The following is a 23,958-nucleotide window of genomic DNA, read 5'->3' on the forward strand; positions in this document are numbered from 1 at the left end:
CGAGGGAGTCGGGGTGCTGGGCTCTGCCCCCACCCCCGTGGTGCAGGCTCCCGAATATGCCACGACACACACTGCCCTCTGTCACCTCGCTCGCTGTGTGCACGTCTGGGAACAGACCTCAGTGTATTTTTGCCTTAGCTAATCAGCCTTCACGGTCTCTACTAGGATTAACTCCTGTTGAATGATGAGAGCTTTGAAACACTAACTTGCTTATAGAAAGTACTGAAAGAATATTTATTAAATTGGGTTTGTGGGTGGAGAAGTAGTATTTTATACTGCCTTTCCCTCCACCCCCCAGGTATATCTATATCTATATATATTTCCGGATTTATTGAGGTGTAAAGTATACAACATGATGATTTGATAAAATACACTTATACTGCCTATTTAATTAAAAAAATTCATGATTCATTTTTTTTTAACATCTTTATTGGAGTATAATTGCTTTACAATGATGTGTTAGTTTCTGCTGTATAACAGAGTGAATCAGCTACACATATACATATATCCCCATATCTCCTCCCTCTTGCGTCTCCCTCCCACCCTCCCTTCGTGATTCATTTTATAGCTTGGAGAAAATTGAGAAGTTTTTGAGTGAGGAGAAAAAGGTGTTTGTTTCTATTGAGAGAGATGACTATTCAATACCCAGGATATATTTTATACCAAGATACAGATTTGTAACTGTGAGAACTCACAAGGGCTTGAATGACCGAGGTAGTGGCTGGCAGTTTGTTGGAGCGATTGCTCAGAACTCTGGCAAGTGATTTGGTGAAAGTCGCTAAGAAGGATTTTTGTGTTCTTTTGATTTTTGCTGGTCTTATAATGAATCCTAATCTTACTTTTGAAACTCAGAATAATGCAGGGAATGTCGTGAAATTCTTAAAACACAACTGATTTTGGTTCACTTTAATGGAAATATTTAGAACTACATTTGACCATATTAGAAATATTTTTAAAAATGAAATATAATCTATTATCTTTGGAGGAGTTGAGTGCTAAAAGAAATCCTGCAGCAAAATGGTTATGAGTCCTGTTTCTTAGGGTCTATGGTGTGATTTTTAGAATCAGTATAATATTCAAATGTATTTCTTATTTTTCAGGCAGCAAGAATTATTGCCAAGTTAGCAGCTTGGGGAAAAGAATTGATGGAAGGCAGTGACTTAAATTACTATTTCAATTGGATAAAGACTCAGCTGAGTTCACAGGTAAAAGACATTCCTCTTCGTATCTTTGAAAGGAATATAACGTCCATGTTCTTTAAAGCTATTTATGGTAATTATGTGAAATTACAGAAACTCTATGTTAAAAAGGAGGCATTCTGAGCTTGATGAGTCAGCCGTGCTGCTTGCAGGTCGGGTAGGGGCTTCACCTTTTCTGCCTGTGACTGGCTTCAGCTCAGACCTTCCTGTCTCCACTTCCTGTCTGCCACTCGGGATTTTCCCTTCATTTCAGCAGGTAGGGAGGATTTCCCTTCCAGGACGGCAGCTGCCGAGATCACACGGGTTGGAGGATTGGAAGGCCGCACACAGCTCCAAGGGTGCACTCGTGTGAGGCTCACGAGAGAGGAGGGTGCACTCGTGTGAGGCTCACGAGAGAGGAGGGCGCGCCCGTGGGAGGCTCACGAGAGAGGAGGAGAGACGGTGCGATGGGCGAGCATCTCTGCCCTGGGACCCTGGACCACCCAGATCGGTGCCAGGTGTCTTGGTTTGGAGAGAGTTCTTTGAAAGTGTGCAGTGGGTCCTTTATGCCCTGTGGTCACATACCCAGGCCAAACTGTCTGACCAGTCACACCGATAAACAAACTGGCCCTGGCTGCCGCCAGGAGGGTTTCAGACTGCAGACAGCACGGGACGGCTCATTAGTCAGCCCGCCTGTAGTCCTGGCCAGGGGTCCGTCCCAGGCACCACTGGGTGGCCTGGGGCCGCTCTCTGCAGCCCGAGAGGACGTCTCCCTCAGTGACTCCCTCTCAGGATCTCACCGTGTCCTCGTGGGGTTGAGTTCAAGGCCAAAGGGGAACACGGAGCCTGCTTGCTGTGGTCTCGCTGCCGTCAGGGCCCTCGAGCCCGCTTCTTCGTGGAGGAGGACAGCTTTCGGGGTGATGGCTGGCAGATGACGAGTTTTCCCTTTTGTCTTCTGGGTTCCCCAGCGCAGGGCGGATGGCGGGACACTCCCGACGGCTCAGTGGAGGGTTTCTTTTCCTTTAGGCGTCCGATGACCAAGTGAGAGGTGGTGAGGGGGCTTGGAGGGAGTGAGCCGCGGAGAAGGAGTGAGCTGAGCTGGGTGGGGAGGCGTATCTGTATCCGGAAGGAAAGGCAGGAGGGAGTGAGCTTTGGTGTGGGCGGGACATGGAGGATGGGCCAGGAGAAGCCCTGCTGGGAGGCATGGTGGCCTCAGGGCTAGATGACAAGCAAGGGCCTATTTGAAATGAAGGTTTGGAAAGTTGTAATTTAGATTGCTGGTGACTTTATGATTTTAGTAGATTTTAATTTGAAGTATGAGAGAGACACCATGACATTTTGCTTCGATTTATTTTTTGTCTTATCATTGCCTGCCTTTTTGTGGGGGGAGCCTAATAACCTTTTCTGTTTGGATAGAGAGATTTTGAAGTGTCTTGAACAAAAGCAATTATTTTCTCTGTCAACAGCATACATTTTAACACTCTTTTGGGCTTAGTTTTTAAAAGTATTTTTACAAGAGCCACAAGTTTTGCAGATTTTACTGAGTTTGTGAGGTATTTCAAAAAGAAGATACTTAGAACATGAAAAATACGTATGTGAAGATGAGATGTATTTATTTCTACATGTGTATCATTTGGGATCAGAGCGCTTAGTTAAAGAGGTAACCCGCCCCCCCCCCCTTTCTTTTTTCCTCTTATGAGATTAGTTTTCCCTTTGAGGAAACTTCATTCTGCTTTAGTGTTAGGCATGGTCTGGTGGTAATAAGGCTCTATGCTAGCTGGACTCATAAAATGACATCTGGTAGCAAAGAATGCACGCTGCAGTGTGCCGCTAACATTTTGGGTTGTTTCATCTTAGACTTTTCCTCGTAGGAGTAACATTTATGTTGTGCCTCACAGATGATTGGTCAGTTTTAGAATGATTAGCTGTGGTTGTAACCACATCCAGCAATCGGGGGGATATTTCTCCGGTCACTAGTGGAAGCAGAGATTTCAGTGTCTGGAACACTTTTCATTAGACTTGGTGTGAGACACACGCTCTTAAAGACCTTTCTGTATCTTTCCAGCGCGCTTGCTCTTTTTATCGCCGAGCCTTTGGCCTCGTTCAGTTACTGTCTGGCGTTGCTGCTTTGCACGTCCTGCCCCAGGGAGAGGCTTCAGGCCCGTCCAGCCGTGCCTCAGAGTCTGGTCACTGCTTCCGCTGGGCTCTGGCTGGCTACCACCCTTGCTGTGGGCAGACACTTGTCCACAGCCTTTGATCAGGGTGCAGTGACAGGCATGAAGCAGAGGCTTGTTCGGGCTTTTATTTTCTACTTTGCTTAAATGCCACGTGATAGCACTGTTTCTGCAAGGTCTCTTTTTCTCTATCATAAGCGTTTTCTCCCTCATAAAAAGGACCACATTTTCATGATTCTAATAGAAATAGACTTTCAAAAGTCTGAATTAGGTGCCAATTTGGATATTTTGTTCTTTGACTTTATAGAGACATTTAGGAGCCTTTTTCCCAATAGTTTAACTGTTATACCTGGGTTATAGGGGCTTATGCCTGGCACTTAGTAGATAAGTTATTGAATAAAACAAAATAAAAATTTCCTTTCAGAAATTCATGATCACTTTTCTCTTGCATATTCAGCTTCTGACTTTCTACCTTAAATTTTCTTTGGTCATTTCTGTGTAACAGGTGAGGTTCTGATTGTCATGACAATGTGTTAGCACTGCTGTGGATAACCTAATTTTTTAAGTTCCATGTAGTACCTTCCCATCGTCAGGCACCTGTTTGGAAAGCTTTGCCACAGAATATAGTGTAGATGGTTCAGCTTAAGACAGTTGTCTCATTGGAAAAATGACCCAGGAAGTAAATCCTGAGACTTGGAAATGTGCACTAGCTTCACTTATGAAATGTAATTGGAACTTAGTATTCAGTTTATTATTGTTCCTTTTAAAATAATTTATTGATGAAGATATGATCCGGAAGAGTGTAACAGCGTTTAGAATATTTCGTATCATCCCCACGTTTTTTATTAGCGGATGATACTCCGTTCAGTAGGGTTAGGAAAACAGTGATAAAATTTGCTTAGCTCTCTTTCGTAAGCTGATGAAGTAGGATAAAGTTAAAAGCAAAACTAAGTAATAAGTTATTTATTTCGTAATAGAAACTGCGTGGCAGCGGCGTCGCTGTTGAAGCAGGGACGGTCTCCTCAAGCGATGTAAGTACCTTCCTTCCTCGTTCACTGGCCTCCTAACACCCTGAATTTAAGTTATTTTGAGTCACAGACATTTAACGTCTTGAAGGTGTTCACTAGTCCCCCGGATGTAAATCCGTGGATTTGGTGTCACCTCCAGTTGGGTTAATGGTGTTGTGAAAGCTGTGTGTAAAGTAAGCCTCTCTGGGCTGTGCGGTTGCTTTCTGCTGTTGGTGGGCATGGGACTTCCTCTTCCTGTTGCTCTTCTCTTCAGGCAGCTTTTTCTCAGGCCTGAGAATCAGAGCAAGTCTGGACTCAGGTGCACAAGTCGAGTGAGTAAGCAGAGCTCCTCTCTTAAGACTTTAGCTGTCTCATGAACGCGAACGTCTGACAGGTACACGAACCCTGCGCCAGGCAGCTGAAAACAGTTCCGTTCCCCGCTGGCACGAAAACCCACTACTTGCCTGAGTCGCTCAGGGTTTAATGGGGCCCTACGTGGTGGCCAGACTCTCCCTCCCCCTTTTTCGGGCCGATCCTGCCCCACATTTATGTAGAGCCAAAAGGTTAAAGGTTAAAGCTAATCATGCCCCCCCAGTTCCTCTCCTGGTTAGGGTTATCTCCCCCGGTTGGGAGTGGTTTAACTTTGCTGTCTTGAGACTAGTTCAAGAATTGCCAACAGATTTGGACAAGTATGGGTTGGCCTGGATAGCGCCAGCCGAGAGCGAGGTGGGGGGAGAGTTAGAAAGGTAGGTGAGGCATATTCAGCTTCCTTTGCTGGAAGTATCTCTGGGAAACCGGAAAGCACCTTCCGAGGATGGTGTCTCCCACCTGCCCGTGCTAGACCTCAGCGAAGCTGTGTGGGGGCCACGCAGGGTCCGTGTCCACAACCCGCAGGCCGCGCCCTGTGTGTGCTCGTAGACTGGAGAGGGCGACACAGTCCCTCTCAAAGCCAGGAGTGGGGCTGCTCTTGGGGCACGGGTCGAGGGACTTGGCAAATAGTGCGCCAGGCCGGAAAATGGCCGCGCGTCTTCTGAAATCAGAACAGGGTACAGAACTAAGTGAGCAGTGTTGGGGCCAGGGTGGGGGAAGGAGGCGGTAGGTTCGAAGTCTGGATAGTCAGCCATAAGCAGATGTTTAAATTGGGAATCCTTATTTTACATGACTTGAGTTTCTTTCTACCAGTTTGAAATTTTGAAAAATTGTTTGATTTGAAAAATTGTCTAATTAGACTTATTTGTAAAATTTTTGAAAGGTGTTTTTGGAATAAACTTAAGTGGTTATTAAAGTGTTTGGAAGTTAGTAAAGCTCACGCAGTGAGGTGCGAGCTCTGGTGACGTGACATTCTTCTTTTGCTCTTTTCTGTCCGGTGTGTGGGAAAAACAACGCTGATCTATTGAATTGGCAGTGGTTAGTCAAAGTGGTTTATCTGGTCGACTCAGACACGTATATCCCAAACGGAATTAGCATCAGGGGTGATTCTGAGTGAAGAAAAGCTGGCTTTTGGTGGCCCCCTCTCTTCCGTTTAGTGCCCTTCACACCTGAACATACCCCCTGTCTCTTGCTGGAGGTTCCTGCTTTTTCAGAAGGCTGTCAGCTTGGAAGGCAGACTTAACGAAGTTGACAGAGAGGTGTTAGCACTTCCTTTGATACTTGTATTTCAGTAGGGGGATCAGAATTGGTAGCTGGTATGTGTGGAGCTCTTCCTGTGTGCCTGGCAGTGTTTTAGTCATTTTGCATTTACATCTCCTTGAATGTTCACACCCCGTCTTTGACATCGGTCTCACCATAAGCCACGTTTTAGGGATGCGCAGTGAGGCTGGAAAGGCACTCCGCTTGCCCAAGGTCATCGCTCATGGTGACAGAACCCCCAAGGAGACGAATTCCTTGCCTAGAGGATTCTGAGGCACCTGGACTGGACTTGGAGCTTCAGGCATTCTCCAAGTTGCCTCACCTACTCAGACTTGTAAAGAATATCCATGTTATATCTTAAAATCCCTTTAGGTTTTCAGGCAGCATAGAAAAGCAGTTTGGTAAACTGCATTCTGTGCTGTTGCCACTTGATGTCAGTATAAAACAAACAGAACAAAGCTTTACACAGCAAAATGAGAAATTCGCAGGATGCAACAGTCTTGACTTTTAAAATGGCACAGAATCATCATCATAAGTTACGAGTGGATCATTACAGACATTTTAATTTAAATGACGTTATATAAATGAAATGTTCTAAAAATGATTTGTGTTGTTTTTACCTAAATGTAAAAATAATAAACTATATCACATGACATGTACTTGCCCTAACTTACCTTCAACTGTCTGTTCAGTTCTTTGTTGGCTCTTGCACGGGAATTATCAATCTTCTGCGTTTCCAAGGACGTCGCCCAGCTTAGATGTTGATTGCTGGGCTGCTGCCCTGACAAAAAGAGGAACACCGTGATCTCTCCTAGCCTTTGGAGGAGTCAGGAGAATCTGGGCATTCTGTTCCCTCTGTCCAGCTTCTTTCATACCTGTGTGCAGGGGACCGTGGTAACTCTCCGCTCCCGCGTCCTGTTCTCTGTTGTAGACCTGCTCCGGCCCTGGTTATTGCTGGATGGACATGGTCTCGTTGGTAGTAAGTAACGTGATTAGGTTGCCAGGTTCTCCATATCGCTCGTCTTGTCTTGCCTTTTAATGTTCTGGAGCAGTTCTGTCCAGTAGAACTCTCTGGGGTGACGGCAGTGTTCTTTATATCTGCGGTGTCCACTCTGGTAGCCCCACCTGGCTCTTGAGCACCTGGAAACCTGGCATGTGTGAGTGAGCAAGTAAACTTGCAGTTTTTTGTAGGCTTTTTGGTTTGCTTGTTTACAGCTTTATTGAAATCTGTTTCTCATACCATAAAATCTTTCCATTTGCCATTGGTTTTAGTATATTTACAGAGTTGGGCAACAACTGCCACCATCTGATTTTGTAGCGCTTTCAACACCCCAGAAAGAAACCGTGTCCACCGAAACAGTCACCCCCATTCCTAACCCCCTCGCCTAAACTCTGGCATCCACTCACTTACTTTCCGTCTCTGCATTCACCTCTTCTGGCCACTATCTGTACACAAGTCACGTAATATGTGGTCATCCGTGACTGGCTTCTCTCACTTAGCTTATGTTTTCAGGATTCATCCATGTTTTAGCATGTAATAACAACATTTTAGAATGAAAGGGGGAAAAAAAAACAACCTTAGCTTTTTTGGCTTTTGGCCACACTCCTTAAATTGTTTTCTCTGACAGTTCTAATATCCTTGTTAATGTGAAGGTAGTTTTACTGCTTTGACTCTTTTAAATTTAAGGCTCTGTTTTTAATTTAAGACTTTTCAGCCTTTCAGAAGAGTTGGAGGACTTTAACGATTTGGTTCTTCACTGTTTGTCCGTAAGTGCATCAAAAGTGCTACCCGAGTAGCAGAAATGAGGGGCTGCGTCAGGAATTCGCATAGTGCAGCCCTCTTATTTAACTCTGGTCCCCTCTAGCCTGTGATTTGTAAAGTCTGTGAGGACCCAGAGAAGTTCACAATCAATTACGTGTCTTGGTGCAGGTTTCCAGAGCATTGCTGTTTACCTGAAGCAGTTTTTGGATGATCTTCATTGTATCACAAAATTATCACAAAATTAGTACGTTTTAAACATTGTGGATCATTAAAATATATGCAAAGAATAAATGTTAAGAAAAGGAGAACAGATAAGAACCTGTCAGTTTTGCTTTTCTGATTAGGAAGGATTGCGTAAATTCTGGCAATGCAAAGGAAAATTAAATGGTAAAGTATTTCAGTACCAGACTTTCTTTTACATATCATTTTCAAACTATAACATCAATAACAATAATAAGGTAACCTAATATTGTACATTGGATGTGTTCTCGGAAGTTGCATACAAAGCAGTGATTTATAAAGTAAATCATATTTTCTTAAGTCTGCAATAATTTTTTCCTACAATAAAGAATCCCAGTAGTCATGTAATTAAATTATACACCTAAGAAAATTAGATTGAAAGCAATACTTGAAGGAGATTTATAAATTTGTAAATTAACAGTGAAATTACTTTCTTGGTAAGACTTAAGTCTAAAATGAAATTATGTTAAGTTAATTTAGGTATTAATTTAATATAGGTATTTTATGAGTATTGACTAGAGGGTAGAGGGTCTCTTTTAATAAGCCAACTTCAAGAGAATTCTTACACTATATGTGTTTTAGTTCCTGAATATGAAGTAATAATAACAACAAGAACAATAATGATGATAATGTTCCTTAGAGTTGTTTTGTGTTTAACTGATGTGAGTTCAGATTTGAGTAGCAGAGGTTTTTGTTTTGTTTTTTAATTTAAGGCTATTTTTTTAAAATTGGGCTGGTATTGCTTTCCTTTATTGATGAGACAACAATTTTGAAGAGTTTAAAGTGATTTGCCAAAGATAAATTGGCAGAACTTCTGACTGACAAAACCTCTCTCCCTCCCCTCTTTGCCTCCCTTCCTTTCTTTGGTCACTTATTTTTATGTCATAACTTTGTTGGGGAGGAAAAAATTACGCTCTGCTCCTTCTGGGTTCTTCTGTCTGGCCAAAGAATTAAATTGACGTGAGACAGATTAACAGGAGAAAATCAGATTTAATTACGTATGTACAGGGGCCCCGTAATATGAGGCCGCAGATGTGGCGCCTGAGAGAGAAGAAGGGGGTGCCGGGGCGGGGGGGACTTCAGCGGGGAGAAGGCAGTTCACATGGAGATGGGAAGGAAAGCAGATGTTTGGTGACAGATGTTTGCTGGGCCCCCAGGGACAGTGGGACACACAGAGGACTCTGGTCTCCCAGCCCTGTGCAGCTCCCCCCAGCGCCGACCCGTGTGCTTTGTAGATCTCCGGTGACAGTGCCCTTCCTGGACCAGGGCCTTTGTCTGAGTTCTTTAGGCAGTTAAGGGGCAGGTAAAAAGACAGACTTCTTGAATCCTCTGCTTTCAAAAAAATAATCACCCTAAAATAATCCTCATGCCAAAGGGACCCATTTAAGATGGCAAATCTTGTTCCCCTACAGCTTACATAGAGTAAAATAGATTTTTAAATGTTCAGCTGAATGCATTTATACATCGTGTGTCCTACTGAATACTTTCCTTTGCCTCGGCTCCCACAAAGGTTTTCGTTATTATGCATTAGTTTTGCCTGACCTTGAACTCCATAAAAGTGGAATCATACACAGTGTGAACTCTTGTGTGTCCGAATTCTTGTGCAGTATTGTGTCAGTGAGAGTCACTCACGTTGCACCTGGCAGTAATTCATCTCTTTATTGCCGTGTAGTAATCTATTAAATGAATATTATCCATACTCTTATTGACGGATGTTTGAGTTAGTTCTGGTTCTTGACTGTTGTGAATATCTTGCTATGAACATCCTGTACATGGCCTTTGGTAGATGTAACCACTTACTCCTGGAGCACTTCTAGAATGGAGTTGCCGGGCTACAGGTTACATGTGAGCTTAGGTCCAGCAGTCCAATCACTTTTCTAAACCAGTTTACACGTTGTCAACAAAGTAGGAGAGTTCCCGTTGTTCCCGTTTCCTCCTGGCACTGATGTTGTCCTGCGTTAGTGTCTAAAGTGGACGTCATGATAGAAGCAAAAATCACACATAAGATGTGCACACTCACTTTTTAGTTCTATGAGAAAAGATTCATTTAATAGTCATGACACGTTGAATACTTTTGGGATTGGTTAATCACCAGTCCTGGAGGATTTCATGTAGAACTGGCTTCTGGGGTTTATTTTGGTCGATGGTGTGTTCTACAAACTCAGCTTTGTGCTTCGCTGATACCACTGGACACACGTGTGTTTCCACTGCGTCTGAGACAGGTGCTCTTCTCTGCATTGCAGACGTCTTTTTTTTTTTTTTACGCCCTTGATTCCAAAATTTAGAGGAATATTATCTTTACTTTTTCTCATTTAGTTTGTACTTAAATCCCAGCATTATGGAGGTGGATATTGAAAATTGGTCTGTAAACATTGTTATGGCATGAGTTTTACTCTGGTACATTGTCGCTGCAGTTTTTATGTTTATCTTTCATTGCCTACTTGCTTTGTAATTCCTCACTTCTTGAATTACTTTGTAATTCTGCAGAATATGGATCTGGGAGACCCTCTTCACCAGGAAGGTGAATTCTGTCAGTTGCTGTTTTCCTTATGTCATTATTCCACCATAATATAGGAGAATTTGCATTTTCAGCAATATTGGAAAATTTATCTAATGATGTTCTCTTAATATGTTGAGAAGTAAAGTTAGTTTTTCTCTACCAGGGAGGTTTGTGTGTTTGAGAGTACATACTGTAGCTGGTTCTCAGCCCAGCCTGTCATATATTAGTTAATGAGGTTATCCCCGCGCCCCATGGGATGTGCCCTGTTATCCCCATTTTATAGGTGGGAAGCTCATTCAAGGGCACACGGCTTGGAAGTGGCTGAGCCTGGCAGGCTGGTTCCAGAGCCTTTGTTCGTAACTGTTATGCTACGTTACTGCCTTTCTTTCATGGTGGTGGAGTTAACATTGGAGCCGTGAGTCAGTTCAGCTGGAGAGAGGAGGAGTGAGAGCTTTCCCGGAAGCAGCTGGAGGTAGAGGTCTGGTTCTCTGGGGGAGAGTAACTGTTGGACCTGGCACTTTAAGGTCACTGCTGATCCTAGCGTTTGCCATGTTAGTGGAGTGATAAGGTATCAGAGAGGTAAGAACCTGGTGATGATTCTCTCAAGAAAACTTCCTGCGTTGGGAGGAAGAAAGATGCTGAGATTGGTACAAGGTTTAGGGATAATTTTAAGACGGGAAAGATTGAGTATATTTAGGAGCTGAGGAGAGGAAACCTATCAAACAGAGGTTGGAGCCGCAGGGAGGGGTCTGAGTGATGGAACGCTGTGTGGGAGGAATGGGACGCGGGCCTTGCTGGGCCCGTGGGTCCTGAACGGGAAGAACGGTCTGCCTCTGCTTGGTGGGAGGGAGTGCGAAGGGCCAGCGACGTGCAGTTGGGGGGCGCGAGGTTGGCAGCTCAGTGACTCGCTAGCTCATTGTCTCCGTTTCTTCCCTTAGTGCTGAGGTGAGGGAAGAGAGCAGGACAGGAGGGTAGAGGTGAAGGTGTGAGCATGGCCCTGGGGACGGCAGCGAGAGCAGCGTGAAACTGCCCGATGGCTGTGCGTGGCTGTGTGGCGCTCTCCAGCAGTGTTTGAATGACCTCTGTGTGGGGGAAGACTCGGTGGGTGGCTCGTTGGGTTGATTGAAGGCTGACTGTTTTCTTCTAAAAAACTCATTGAATAACTTTGTACATGAGACTAACAGGACAATGTGAGAGAAAGGTAAGGAAGTGATACAATTTACTTTGTTTAATTGAAGGCAGTAACTCAGTCATTCATCAGTGTTGCCTTCACTGTATACTTTGAAAATAATTTCTGGACTGGTATTGGACTGCCTCATGGTGCATCACAGGAGAGAGTGCAGTTTTAGAAGCAGCATCTTTTTAAAAAAATTTTTAATAGATCTTTATTGGAGTATAGTTGCTTCACAATACCGTGTTAGTTTCTGTTGCACAACAAAGCGAATCGGCCATATGCATACACATATCCCCATATCCCCTCCCTCTTGAGCCTCCCTCCCACCCTCCCTTTCCCACCCCTCTAGGTCATCGCAAAGCACCGAGCTGACCTCCCTGTGCTGTGCGGCTGCTTCCCACCAGCCAGCTATTTTACATTTGGTAGTGTGTATATGGCGATGCTACCCTCACTTCGCCCCAGCTTCCCCCTCCCACCCCGTGTCCTCAAGTCCATTTTCTACGTCTGCCTCTTTATTCCTGCCCTGCAGCTATGTTCGTCAGTACCATTAGAAGCAGCGTCTTTTGTTTATTTTTTAATAGATCTTTATTGGAGTATAATTGCTTTGCAATGGTGTGTTAGTTTCTGCTTTATAACAAAGTGAATCAGTTATACGTATACATATATCCTCATATCCCCTCCCTCTTGCGTCTCCCTCCCTCCCGCCCTCCATATCCCACCCCTCTAGGTGGTCACAAAGCACCGAGCTGATCTCCCTGTGCTATGCGGCTGCTTCCCACTAGCTATCGATTTTACATTTGGTAGTGTATATATGTCCATGCCACTCTCTCACTTCATCCCAGCTTACCCTTCCCCCTCCCCATGTCCTCAAGTCCATTCTCTACATCTGCGTCTTTATTCCTGTCCTGCCCCTAGGTTCTTGAGAACCTTTTTTTTTTTTTTAAGATTCCATATATATGTGTTAGCATTCAGTATTTGTTTTTCTCTTTCTGACTTACTTCACTCTATATGACAGTCTCTAGGTCCATCCACTTCACTACAAATAACTCAATTTCATTTCTTTTTATGGCTGAGTAATATTCCATTGTATATCTGTGCCACATCTTCTTTATCCATTCATCTGTTGATGGACACTTAGGTTGCTTCCATGTCCTGGCGATTGTAAATAGTGCTGAAGCAGAATCTTTTATATGCTTGTTTATACGTGAGTCCTGAAGCTGTAACTAGCAACGAAGAATCCATTTTTTAAATGTGTCATGTATTTCAACATAGTAGGGTAAATGGACACAGACAAGAAAAAGACTTACAGTGAACCAAGAAATTCTCGTGTTGAGAGGAAATCGATGATAAATGGAAGAGGAGAGAGTGCCCTAGGCTGCCTTTTATTCATTATTGTAGAAACCTTGCTTAGGCGCTCTCTCTAAACAAGGCAGATGGAATTCTCCTTTTCACAAAGAGTTACTTAGCTGCTGACCTAATTGGAAAAATACATTTTTTTTTTTCCTATTATGGAAGATTGTTTTTGAGCTGAAAATTCACTTTTTTTTTTTTTTTTGTCATTAATTTCTGCGAATGTTTTGGGTTTTCAGGCAAATTAAGTTACTGGATACAGTGTGCTTTTGGGCAACTATGTTCACTACTTTCTAGGTAAAATCTAAGATAACCTTTTCATGATAACTTTTGATTATTCCACTAAGTATATCATTGTGTTTTTGTATTTGAGTGCCTGGAATTCTTTGAAGTGTTAGGTTTTAACAAACTTAGTTTAAATTAAAACATAGAGCTGAAGTGGCATCATGTCTATTAGGTTTTGTGACTTTATATGGCATCCACGATCCTCTCCTTTCTTTCTTTTTTCTTTTTGTTAGCATGTTCTTTAAGGCTGGAGTCTGAAATTTCCCCTTGTCCCTCCATTTCTTATAGATGTAAGGCTCATGGTAAATATTTAGGGAGGCGCCCAGGCCAGGTGTTACTCCCAGCTTTCCTAACATGGAGGAGCGTGCAACTTCTTGGGGATATTTATTCTATTTATTTCAAGCTTCAGATTTCACCTCAATTTCTCTAACATAGTGCCTGTTGAACTGATAGTTTAAAAATAAATCAGTCTTTTTCAAGTGTTTAAGTAGACTTTTTATATGCTGTATAGTTTTTTTTTTTTTTTAAGTTCTTATTTATTGAGTTTCTGTGACATGTCCAGCTCTGTGCGAAATGAATTACTTTACTTAATCCTAAGAGCACCCTTTCAGGGTGCTTGGGGTATCCTCATTAAGGATGAAGAAATTGAGCATTGACAAGGTTCGGAAACTTGCGCAAGATCATTCAAATATGGGCCTGTCTCAAAGCATACACTTTTATCTCTTTCATTTTATTGTTGTTCTTTGATACTTGTATAATTATGAAGGGCAGTAGTCTCTGTATCGTGCCTCTATTCGGGGCTAAGTGAAACATTGCAAGGTAATAAGCTGTTTATCAAACCATATCAGAGGCATAATTACTTTGTTCCTTGATTTCCCTGACTGGATGTGTTCAGTGGGCTTGAACCATGTAGGCTTAATTTGGCAAAAGAAGTCAGCTTCATTTCTAGGAGGAAGAGAGAAGAGCAACAAGGATTGACTTTTGAAAAAATATTTGAGACTTTTGGACTTTTCAGATGATACGAAACTCTAGTAAAAACCACTCCAGAGTTTGCTATCTGCATGACCTTGTGACTTGAAGTGCTTTCCGGGTTTAAACGCTGTGCTTCTCCCCGCACAGAGCTCTCAGTATGTGCAGTGTGTGGCCGGGTGTCTGCAGCTGATGCTCCGAGTCAACGAGTACCGCTTTGCCTGGGTGGAAGCAGATGGGGTGAACTGGTGAGCGCCCTTTATTTTGACTGTGGAGTAGCATTTAAAAGCATCTCTCCTTGAGAATTTCAAAGAAATGAATACATTTAATCATCTAAAAGAAGGTTTTTTTAAAAAAAAAGTCTTGTGTGAGGTTTCTGTGCAGGAGACTCTCTCTAGCGACTCAGAGCCCCCGGTTTCCCTGGAGGGGTGTCAGGTCGGCTCCCTCTGCCTCGTATGGAACGTTCCAGACTCCAGCAGGAGAGCAGGCGCTCAGCACAAGCATCTTGTTTGTGCACACGGTTTAGTTTTCCCTGTCATTTAGGAGAACTCTGGGTTCCGTGTAGGGAACAGATTACCAGTCAAATTCCCGCAAGTCAGCCAAGGGCCAGCTTTGCAGGCAGCCCTTTCTGAGGATAGCTGTCTCCGGACCATGACGTTAACGCTTTTCCGCACAGACACTTAAAGGTGGACTACACAGGTGGTGTTTCCAGTCTTTTTACTTTCTTAAAAGTGATGCAGTATTTTGGGCAATACAATAAGAAAGGATAATTATTTCTTTCACTATTATATCATCTTCCTAGGTGATTCCGTCATTCTCCAATTTTCTTATAATTTTAGTCTTCAATATTTATTAGCATAGTTGAGAATAATGGATGAATAATGATGAAATAAGATCTAGGATGATGAAATAGTGTGATTCTTCAAATTATAGTGAACAAACTCACCAAGATCACATAGTGTGTCTTAGGTTTATAAATAGGTCCAATGGACCTGTATTGTAATTGCAAGATAAATTGAATTTTATTCTGTTAAACACAAAGTAGATTTTCTTTTTTGTTCTTTGGAAGACCTGTAAGAGAGAATAAAAGTCATGAAACAGCAGTTTATACAAATAGTTATAATTGCTCAAAAAATAAACTCAAATACTAGAATTTGGTCCAGTGGACTGAGGCTAACAAAATACTGCTGTTCAAAATATTGTTGGCACTAATATTTTGGAGGATGGTAAGCAGTTTTAACTATTCAGTTTAGCAACAAGAGCAGGCATAAGTACAATCTAGAATATTCCATGTTCAACCTACACACTTTGATATGCTAATGCCCACTAACAAGGTTAGTAGTAATCAAATTAATACAGAGACTTTTAGGTTGAGAACAGGCATTAATAAAGGTAGAATATGTTAACTTGCTGATAGTAGGGCAATTTAGAAAAGTCATTGAATTTTTTCACTTTTTTAGAAAGAAATCACGTACTTTTTACTCTGCCATTTCTTTTGTTTAGGGTCGAAAGTTTTCTTTTTTTCCTTTTTGGTGCTCCTCAAATCACAAGCAGGGATCCTGAGAGGAGAAAAAATTGTAAGCATAGCCTGTTTGAGGAGAGTGGAAGAGGACTGATGGTTTAAGACCCCAGGACATTTTTATCTCTGCATAGTTTCCTTTCTTTCCTTCTTGGTTACACGAATGACACACACTCTTTCTGAATGTTTCTGGGCCCGTGTAAGACCAAGAGTAGTATGCTTTGACTTCACTAGAAAGTCTGAAGATTAGCACTGATTTTTTAAATACTGGAGCTAAAAGGGGGCTTTTGCTGGGGTAATTGCTTCCCCAAATCCAACGGCCATTTATGAACATTTATATCCTGACATTTGAAGTATTTTGAAAGTATAAAGTAGTATATAAATGAAAGGTAAGATTAAAAAAAATATATTGCGTGGTGAGATGCGAGGGGCCCATGAGTCTGACGAACAGCAGGAAGTGTGCCCGTCAGCCAGTGGTCAGCTGTTTGTCTCCCTAGTCCCTGCGTTGGCATGATTTGAAAAGAAAAATCTTAATTAAAAAGCAGAGCACAAAAATAGTTATTTTGGCATCATGGACCTTAACCTTTCTAATCTTGGATTTGACAGTTTGTGTTTTTTGCACTCTCTGCGTGATGTTATACCATATATTATGGGGAGTAAAGGAAACATATGTGGTCCGTTCCTTTAAGAGATATACAGCCTAGCTGGAAAGTATGAAACACCTAACAAAGGTAGCACATAGGATGCCACAGCATCTTTTAGAAACTTTTCCAGTGACTTTAAAAGTAACACTAAACTCAGCAGTTTGCGAGGCAGAGCAGAGACCTACAAGGTAATTAGCACCCGCTGGTTCTTCAGGCCCAGCTTGAGGGCCACGGCCTCTGGGAATCCTCCCTCCCTCTGCGCTGGGCTCTCAAGGAATGTGGACAGTGTCTTGTTTTTGCCCGTTTTATCCCCGTGCCTTGCGCTGTACCTGCCACATAGACCCTCAACAGATACTTGTTAAATGACCGTGTTTGGGTTTCTGTTGGGCCTCTGTGTCCTTTGTCCCCCTTAGCTCGCTCTTCCTGCCTCACTGGGTTCAGAGTTAGGGTTCTTGCCCCTAAGGGAATCCCTGCCTTATTCCAGTGAACAGGGGCCTTATTTTGCTTCATTAGGGCGTTTCTGTGGTTGATATTTGGGTGTAGAAGACCACCTTGTCTGTGCAGTAGCATCCCGTCTGTTGTGGGCCCACTTTAACTCTGTTCAGCTTCTCTGCGGGGTCCGCGTCGCTGAGCACGCCTCCCCTTGAGACCTTCCGTCTGGGTCTGAGCACCAGTGTATTGGCCTTGAACTCTCCTTCGCCCCTCTCATCGTTAAAAATTTTTCCTTTTCACAGAGAGAATTTAATGTGAAGAAATTAAATTCTCCCTAGGTATAAACTAGGTATAAATTTGTGAACTGGGTTTCTGAAAACAGATAAAGTGACTCTCAAGTGTCAGAGATCCTACTACCCCTAAAGCGGGGAGCAAAGGTAAGAGGTTGGAGTTGCCAGGGTCCACGGGCTGCAGGAGGGGCTGCATGAAGTGAAGCTCAGGCCTGGAGGGGACAGTACAGCTCAGCTGGGGCTGGGTCCCCACGCTCGAGGTCGGGGACCCAGACGGCGGGTGCTGGTGTCTCGAGGGTGCAGGGACGCTCGTTCTGCCAGAGCCCGTGCAGGATGAATTCAGCCGCTGCCACGGGTGAAGAAGCGTGCCGAAGCGATGCTGGCAGGAACAGGAGGTCGACAGGAGAGGTCCCTTCTTCCTCCATCCCTGAGTGAGCCGCGAGCACCTCCTGTCGCCGAGCCAGCGGGGAAAGCGGAGATGGGGAACGCGGAAAGTGAATTGTCAGCCTCAGCATCCCAGAGTGTAGCAGGCTGAGCTTAACAAGTGGAACAGTCAGAGCGCACAGGAAGCCAGGTACCAGGGTGCTGATAGCGTAAAATGCTGTGCTCTGACCGCTGTTGAATGCTGACGTCAATATTAAATAAAAGCAGGCCTTACGTACCAACCAAAAGTAGATTCAAGGGAGAAATCATGCATGAGAAAATTAAGGGCAATTCAGCGAATTTATGTGTATACAAATCAGAAAAATGGGGAAATGGCACAAATATAAGCCTTCCACTAAGTTAGTAGTTGTAAATCGTAAAATTAGATTTAAAATGTATTTAATTTTAATAGACTTTTATTTTTTAGAGCAATTTTAGGTTTACAGAAAAATTGGAAGCACAGAGAGTGCCCGTATGTGCCTGCCCTCCCAAAGTCTTCCCTGTTACTAGCAGCTGCTGTTCGTGTGATACCTTTGTTTCAGTTGATGAACCAATGCTGATATGTGATTACTGACTAAGTTTACACTACTGCGCGCTCTGTGTTGTGCGTTCTGTGGATTTTGGGTTCTCTTTAACCCCTCTGGTTGCTGTTTAGCCGTCTGATTTGATGCTTTCTGTCCCTTGTGTGAATGCAGGCATGCCCCGGGGAAATTTCCTTAGCGCTTTCCTTGGTGTAACCTGTCATTTCCACACCGCTTTCCCAGTTTCCTTATCAGTAAGACGGGAGGCTGAACTAGAAGCTTCTGAGGTTCTGACCCCAAATTTGATGATTGGCTGTGTGTCAAATTCAGACACATGACAGGCTTTTTCCAAACTCATTTCCTTTTTTCTCTGTCGAGTTTCCTAAATATTTTTCAAGCTATAAATGATCCTCTTGGATCATTTTCAGTCCAGACTGAAAATCTTGATTATACCGTCTGGCTTCACTGAAATGTACATCCGCTGTGTCACCATGTCCTGAGGCTTTTACTTCTTGAATGTCCGTCAGGGTCCTCCTACTGTTCCCTCTGTGGGCCGTGCTCCCTGCAGCGAGGGTGGTGGTGTCCTTGAGACTCTGGAGAGAGGCTTACGTGACGCCGTGCAGGACTGGCCCTCTGTGAGCAGGGGTCTGGCTTGCTCGTTCCTTCGGGGGAAAAAAGAGGACGTGATTCAGAGAGACTGATCCATTAGCGCAAAAAGAACAGTTATTTCTTCTCTCCTGTTGTGCTGTCATGTTAAATGTTTTCTCAACGTGTGTTCCTTTTCAGCATCATGGGAGTTCTGAGTAACAAGTGTGGCTTTCAGCTCCAGTATCAGATGATTTTTTCTATATGGCTCCTGGCGTTCAGTCCTCAGATGTGTGAACACCTGCGACGCTACAACATCATTCCTGTTCTGTCCGACATCCTGCAAGAATCGGTCAAAGAGAAAGTGACAAGAATCATTCTTGCAGCATTCCGGGTACGTGTTTTGTGTGTGTGTGTGTGTATAAGGCATTTTTTTTACTGTGGAGTATATTTCAGGGCTTTTAGCAGGTGGGAAAAACTTGCTTGTTCCCCATGTAGTTATGGAACTGTGGCATCTTGGTGAGCTTGGAGTAAAATATCACAGTTTGTACTCATAGCAGGGGGAGTGGACAGGTGGGGGGAAGCCATCTAAATGGATGACACGTAAGAGTGGCTGGGAGATGGTAGACCTACAAATCCAAGCTATTGGCTTTAGAATTTGTGTTTTTAACCATTGTTTGTTCTTACGCTTTCTTTAAACAAACAACGACAAATCAAAAATAAAAGGTTGTGCAGATGTATTGCAAAACCGTAAATAGCGTAGACACCACATTTGCCAAATATAGTCACTAACATCTTTCAGATTTTTCTAAGCAAATAGAGATAAATATATAAATAGGTGTCTAATTTTGTTTTGTATTTAAAAATAAGAGTGGTGTCATGTTATAAATACTGTTCTATAACTTTATTCTTAACAATATATAATAAATGTGTTTTCATTTTCCTGTAGTAGATCCAGTATTCTTTTCAGTGGCTATATTATACTGTGTTGATGTAAAGTGGTTTATTTAATCAGTGTCCTATTGATGGAAATGTGAGGTGTTTCCAGTTTCTTTTACATATGTTTTCCCACTTTGATGAGTATTTCGGTTGGGTAAGTTCCAGAGATGGAATTGCTGAGTCAAAGAATATACTTTTTACCAGTTCTGATAGATGATGTCAAATCACCTGTCAAAAATGTGCAAATTTATGTTTCCAGTAATTATGTATCGGGCAAGAATACAGAGAGTCCCTACTTTCTCTTAGTGCGTGGACTTTTTTCTAAATTGGAAGCTGTTCATGAAGTTGGCGTGAAAACTCTTTTAAAAAAATAGATTTTCTTAATTGGTGAACTGTTAGGAAAGATAGTCATCCTTGATTCAATATCTTTGCAATTAGATTATCCTAGAAAGATGTTTTGGATTATTATTATTTTTTCCCTTTGTATGACTTTAACTTCTGGGAAATAGAAAGATCAACAGTTGCCTGAGTGATAAACATGGAAGTGAATTTTATTTTATCAGCTCATATCTACCTACCCTTTTCTGTATGTCAGTGACATATTTTTTACGTTAAAATATCTATCTTTCCAAATGTTGAAGATTGTAAACATTTAGCACAAAATTATTTCTTTTGATAGTTTGTTAATAAGGTGACTTGTTTGTTTAAGGTGAAATATAGGTGTGGGAAGAACTGCTGTAGAACTCAGGGTCTTATTTCAGCTGTTCTCTTGTTTCATAGACTATATCTCTACACTTGTATCTTTCCCCCTCAGTTTTGATAAACTTACATGGTTTTTTATAAGTGTCATTTAGATAATATAGTGAGTGCTGTGAGTTTTAGGAAGAAATCAGATACTAATAATTTATAGTAATGGACTGAGATTTAATCTAAAGCTCAGCATAAGCTGCTTTATTTTTTGTTTTTTTTAAAATAAATTTATTTATTTATTTATTTATGTATTTTGGCTGCGTTGGGTCTTTGTTGCTGTGTGTGGGCTTTCTCTAGTTGCGGCGAGCGGGGGCTACTCTTCCTTGCGGTGCGTGGGCTTCTCATTGCGGTGTCTTCTCTTGTGGTGGAGCACGGGCTCAGTAGTCGTGGTTTGCGGGCTCTAGAGCGCAGGCTCAGTAGTCGTGGCGCACGGGCTTAGTTGCTCCGTGGCATGTGGGATCTTCCCGGACCAGGGCTCGAACCCGTGCCCCCTGCGTTGGCAGGCGGATGCTTAACCACTGCGCCACCAGGGAAGCCCGTTTTTGGTTTTTTTTGAGACAAGCCATTTGTCTTATCAAATCATTTATTTATTTATGTATTTATGTATTTATGTATGTATTTATTTATTATCACAGTTGATTTATAATATTACATTAGTTTCAGGTGTATAACGTTGATTCAGTATTTTTATAGAGTATACGCCATTGAAAGTTATTACACAACAATGGCTGTCGTTCCCTGTGCCGTACAGTATGTCCTTGCTGCTCATCTGTTTCACACACAGGAGCTCGTATCTGTTAACCCTGACCCCTGTCTTGTCCCTCCCCCTACACCCCCGGCATAAACTGCTTTGCACATAATGTATGTGGCAGCTGTTCTAGCTGAGCTTCCCACAGACCTTGCTTAGCATTTTGTCCCTTCTCTAGTTCCTCCTCCCATTGATTTTCATGTTAAGTCATTATTATGTTAGATAAAAGGGTCATTGGAAGCAGGTACCTCTGATATGGGTATATGGTAGGTGAGAGGTGTTTGTTGATATTAGCTGGATCGTACCTTTGAGCTGTTCCCTCCCCCTCTCCCTCCCTCCCCCTTCCCTATCCTATTCTATCCTATCCTATCCTTTCTTTTTCCTGTTCCTCCCCCCACCCCCCATTTCATGTATTATCTGTCCACCTCTCAATGCATCAGATGTGGACTTTGTATTTTGTTTGAATCTGTCTTTGATGGAGAGACTTCATGAAGTCACCATGATGAATGTTTACGGTATACAAAGTTCAAAAAGTCACAAGAAGTATAAAGCCAGACTGAGATTCTTAGTTTTCTTTTGACCTGATTTGGGAGCTCTCCAGATTGATTATCTGCTTTTTATGGAAATTTGAGGGGTACAATAGCACAGCCCTTTTCTAAGTTTCCTTTCCACGTGGTGTGTTAGCGAGAGTGTAGGCTCTGGAGTAGACACGCCTAGGGGTGAATCCCAGCACCAGGTTGCTGGGAGAGTGGCTTGAACTCTCAGAGCTGATTTCTCCACTTGTGAAAGGTGGTTAGTGATACTTAACTCACTTCAAGATTGGGTAAGAATTCAACGAAATAACAGACGAAGTGCCTGGCAATAGTAAATATACAATCTGTATTTATTTTCCTGCCTTTTCGCTCCATAAAAGCATAAAATACTAGCAATTTGCCTCTTTAACGCCCACCTCTAGAAATTGCATTCTAAGTTAATGTGGAACCTAGGCAAAGATCAAGTGCTGTTCTGTTTGATTTAGAAAAGACAGCATGAATATTTTACTAATGTTTAGCAAGATTTTAAAATCTTATTTATACTTCATTTGCAGTTTCAATTTTTTACCCGCAATGTGTCGAACTTATGCTAATTTCTCGGCTTCTGTTGTCTAATTTGGATTTCAGATTATTTAAAATACACCCAACCTATTGACAGGTATATTAGTTTTTTGGACTCTCCTTGATAAATTGGGACAGTATAATCATTGCATGGTTATACTGAAGACTGAATATCAGAAGAACATCTTTAGACATCCAGAACTTTGATGTACACAACTGAGTTAAAATCGAGCCATTAGTAAGGACATAGTAAAGCCATTTGATTTAGACCATCGAATAGGTGTAAAAAATGACGTGTTCTTTTTTTTCTTCGTTATTCTCAAATTCCTGTAACCTTTAATAAAGATTTCACCAATGAGGTTGTTTGAGGATTGTCTAATTATGCACTTTTCCCCACATCCTGAAACTCAGGAAGGGAATTTTTGTGCTTTTGGAAGCTTGGTGAGCTGCTGTGAGCTGAAGAAATCTAGCAGCTGTTAATTTTTTTTTTTTTTCCATTTGGCTGGGTGAATTTATTTTTGAAAATGTCTGTCTCACTTATTCATAGCAGGTGCTGAACTCCAGGTCTCCATGAATGTTATTCCATTGGTTAACTTGATATGTCAATCTTTCGTTTCTAAAATAAATTAGAATGTTTTTTGAGGCTGTGACTGAGAAAGACATTCAAGCCCATATTTGTTGTGTAGAGTTTTTCTCTTTTTGGCTCTTTTTAGTCAAGAGCCTCCGTAATATGTCAGATAAGAAGATAAATTGTATTTTACAACTGCATCGTTTTCAGCATAAAGGCTTAGAAAGAAATACCACCAAATTGAATTTGGATCTACATTAGCTGTACTAACCATGATGTTTAACTCACACCCACACACATATGCACACACAGACACAGGCAAACACAGACTTACATCTTCCTGCGCAGACAGTTCACAGTCATAACCTCTTCAGAGAGACCTGCTCTGGTTTGGGTGTGTGGGGACTGTTTTGCCCACTGCTTTCACATAGAAGTGTTGCTATCAAGAAATTTCATTCCTAGGTCTACCCCTCATTCCTTATTTCAGGAATTTATCTCTCTTGTTTATTAGATACCAGGTTTGGAAGAGGTTTGGTAAGACTGAGACATTTGTAGTCTTGGGGTGAGTCCCGTAATGCAGCGCTGCTTCGGGTGTGGTCTGCACGTCAGTGCAGTTCTGTCAGCTGTTGGTTAGCCGCTTGCGAGGGATAAGTACAGAAAGGGAGAGCAAGCATTTAGAAACTTACGGTAATTTGACGTGTCTGTCAAATTTAATGATAAAGATTTGAGCTTGTATTTTGCACGTCTTTTAAAGTTCATTTTTCTAGAAATTCATTTTTATTGTATTTTTTACTAAAAGTATTTGTTCCTGACTGATTGGAAATTGAAAATCAAACAGAACTGGTCTTCACCACAGACGGTTTGAGAAGCACTGCTTTAACGTGTATGTTACAAGGTTAGCAGTTTTGGTGAAGGAAGGATCTGAATTGTCACTTGGTTCCACCTTGTTCTTAGTGAAGTCAAGGTCGCTCTGCACCGTTACTTGGACACAGACCAAAATGATATTTACGCTTTTGATTTTGTTGAGGTGAAGATGCCATTGAGTTTAGTGTCTTTAAAGAGTACACTGCTGCCAGATGATCTAGGTTTGTTTCTGGTAAATTCATTTTCCAAAGTATTTTTCACAACCTTTTTATTCTTTGTAATGAGATGGAGAGATGAAATTAAAACATGTTTT

General features: G+C 42.2%; 1 protein-coding gene across 3 annotated transcripts in view; it reads left to right on the forward strand.

The window, feature by feature from the left end:
• The window catches only part of ATP6V1H (ATPase H+ transporting V1 subunit H), a 62,123-nt gene that overhangs the window by 14,261 nt on the left and 23,904 nt on the right, over positions 1-23,958 (forward strand). For 2 of the 3 annotated variants that reach the window (XM_059901273.1, XM_059901275.1), the window contains 4 exons: positions 1,101-1,205; positions 4,330-4,383; positions 14,419-14,516; positions 18,884-19,076. In XM_059901273.1, the coding sequence (XP_059757256.1) occupies positions 1,101-1,205; positions 4,330-4,383; positions 14,419-14,516; positions 18,884-19,076 (450 nt within the window). The remainder of the gene's footprint in view (positions 1-1,100; positions 1,206-4,329; positions 4,384-14,418; positions 14,517-18,883; positions 19,077-23,958) is intronic. The other variant, XM_059901274.1, reaches the window with a different exon arrangement.

Source organism: Balaenoptera ricei, chromosome 17, assembly GCF_028023285.1.
Source record: "Balaenoptera ricei isolate mBalRic1 chromosome 17, mBalRic1.hap2, whole genome shotgun sequence".
In the NCBI taxonomy this organism is placed as follows: domain Eukaryota; kingdom Metazoa; phylum Chordata; class Mammalia; order Artiodactyla; family Balaenopteridae; genus Balaenoptera; species Balaenoptera ricei.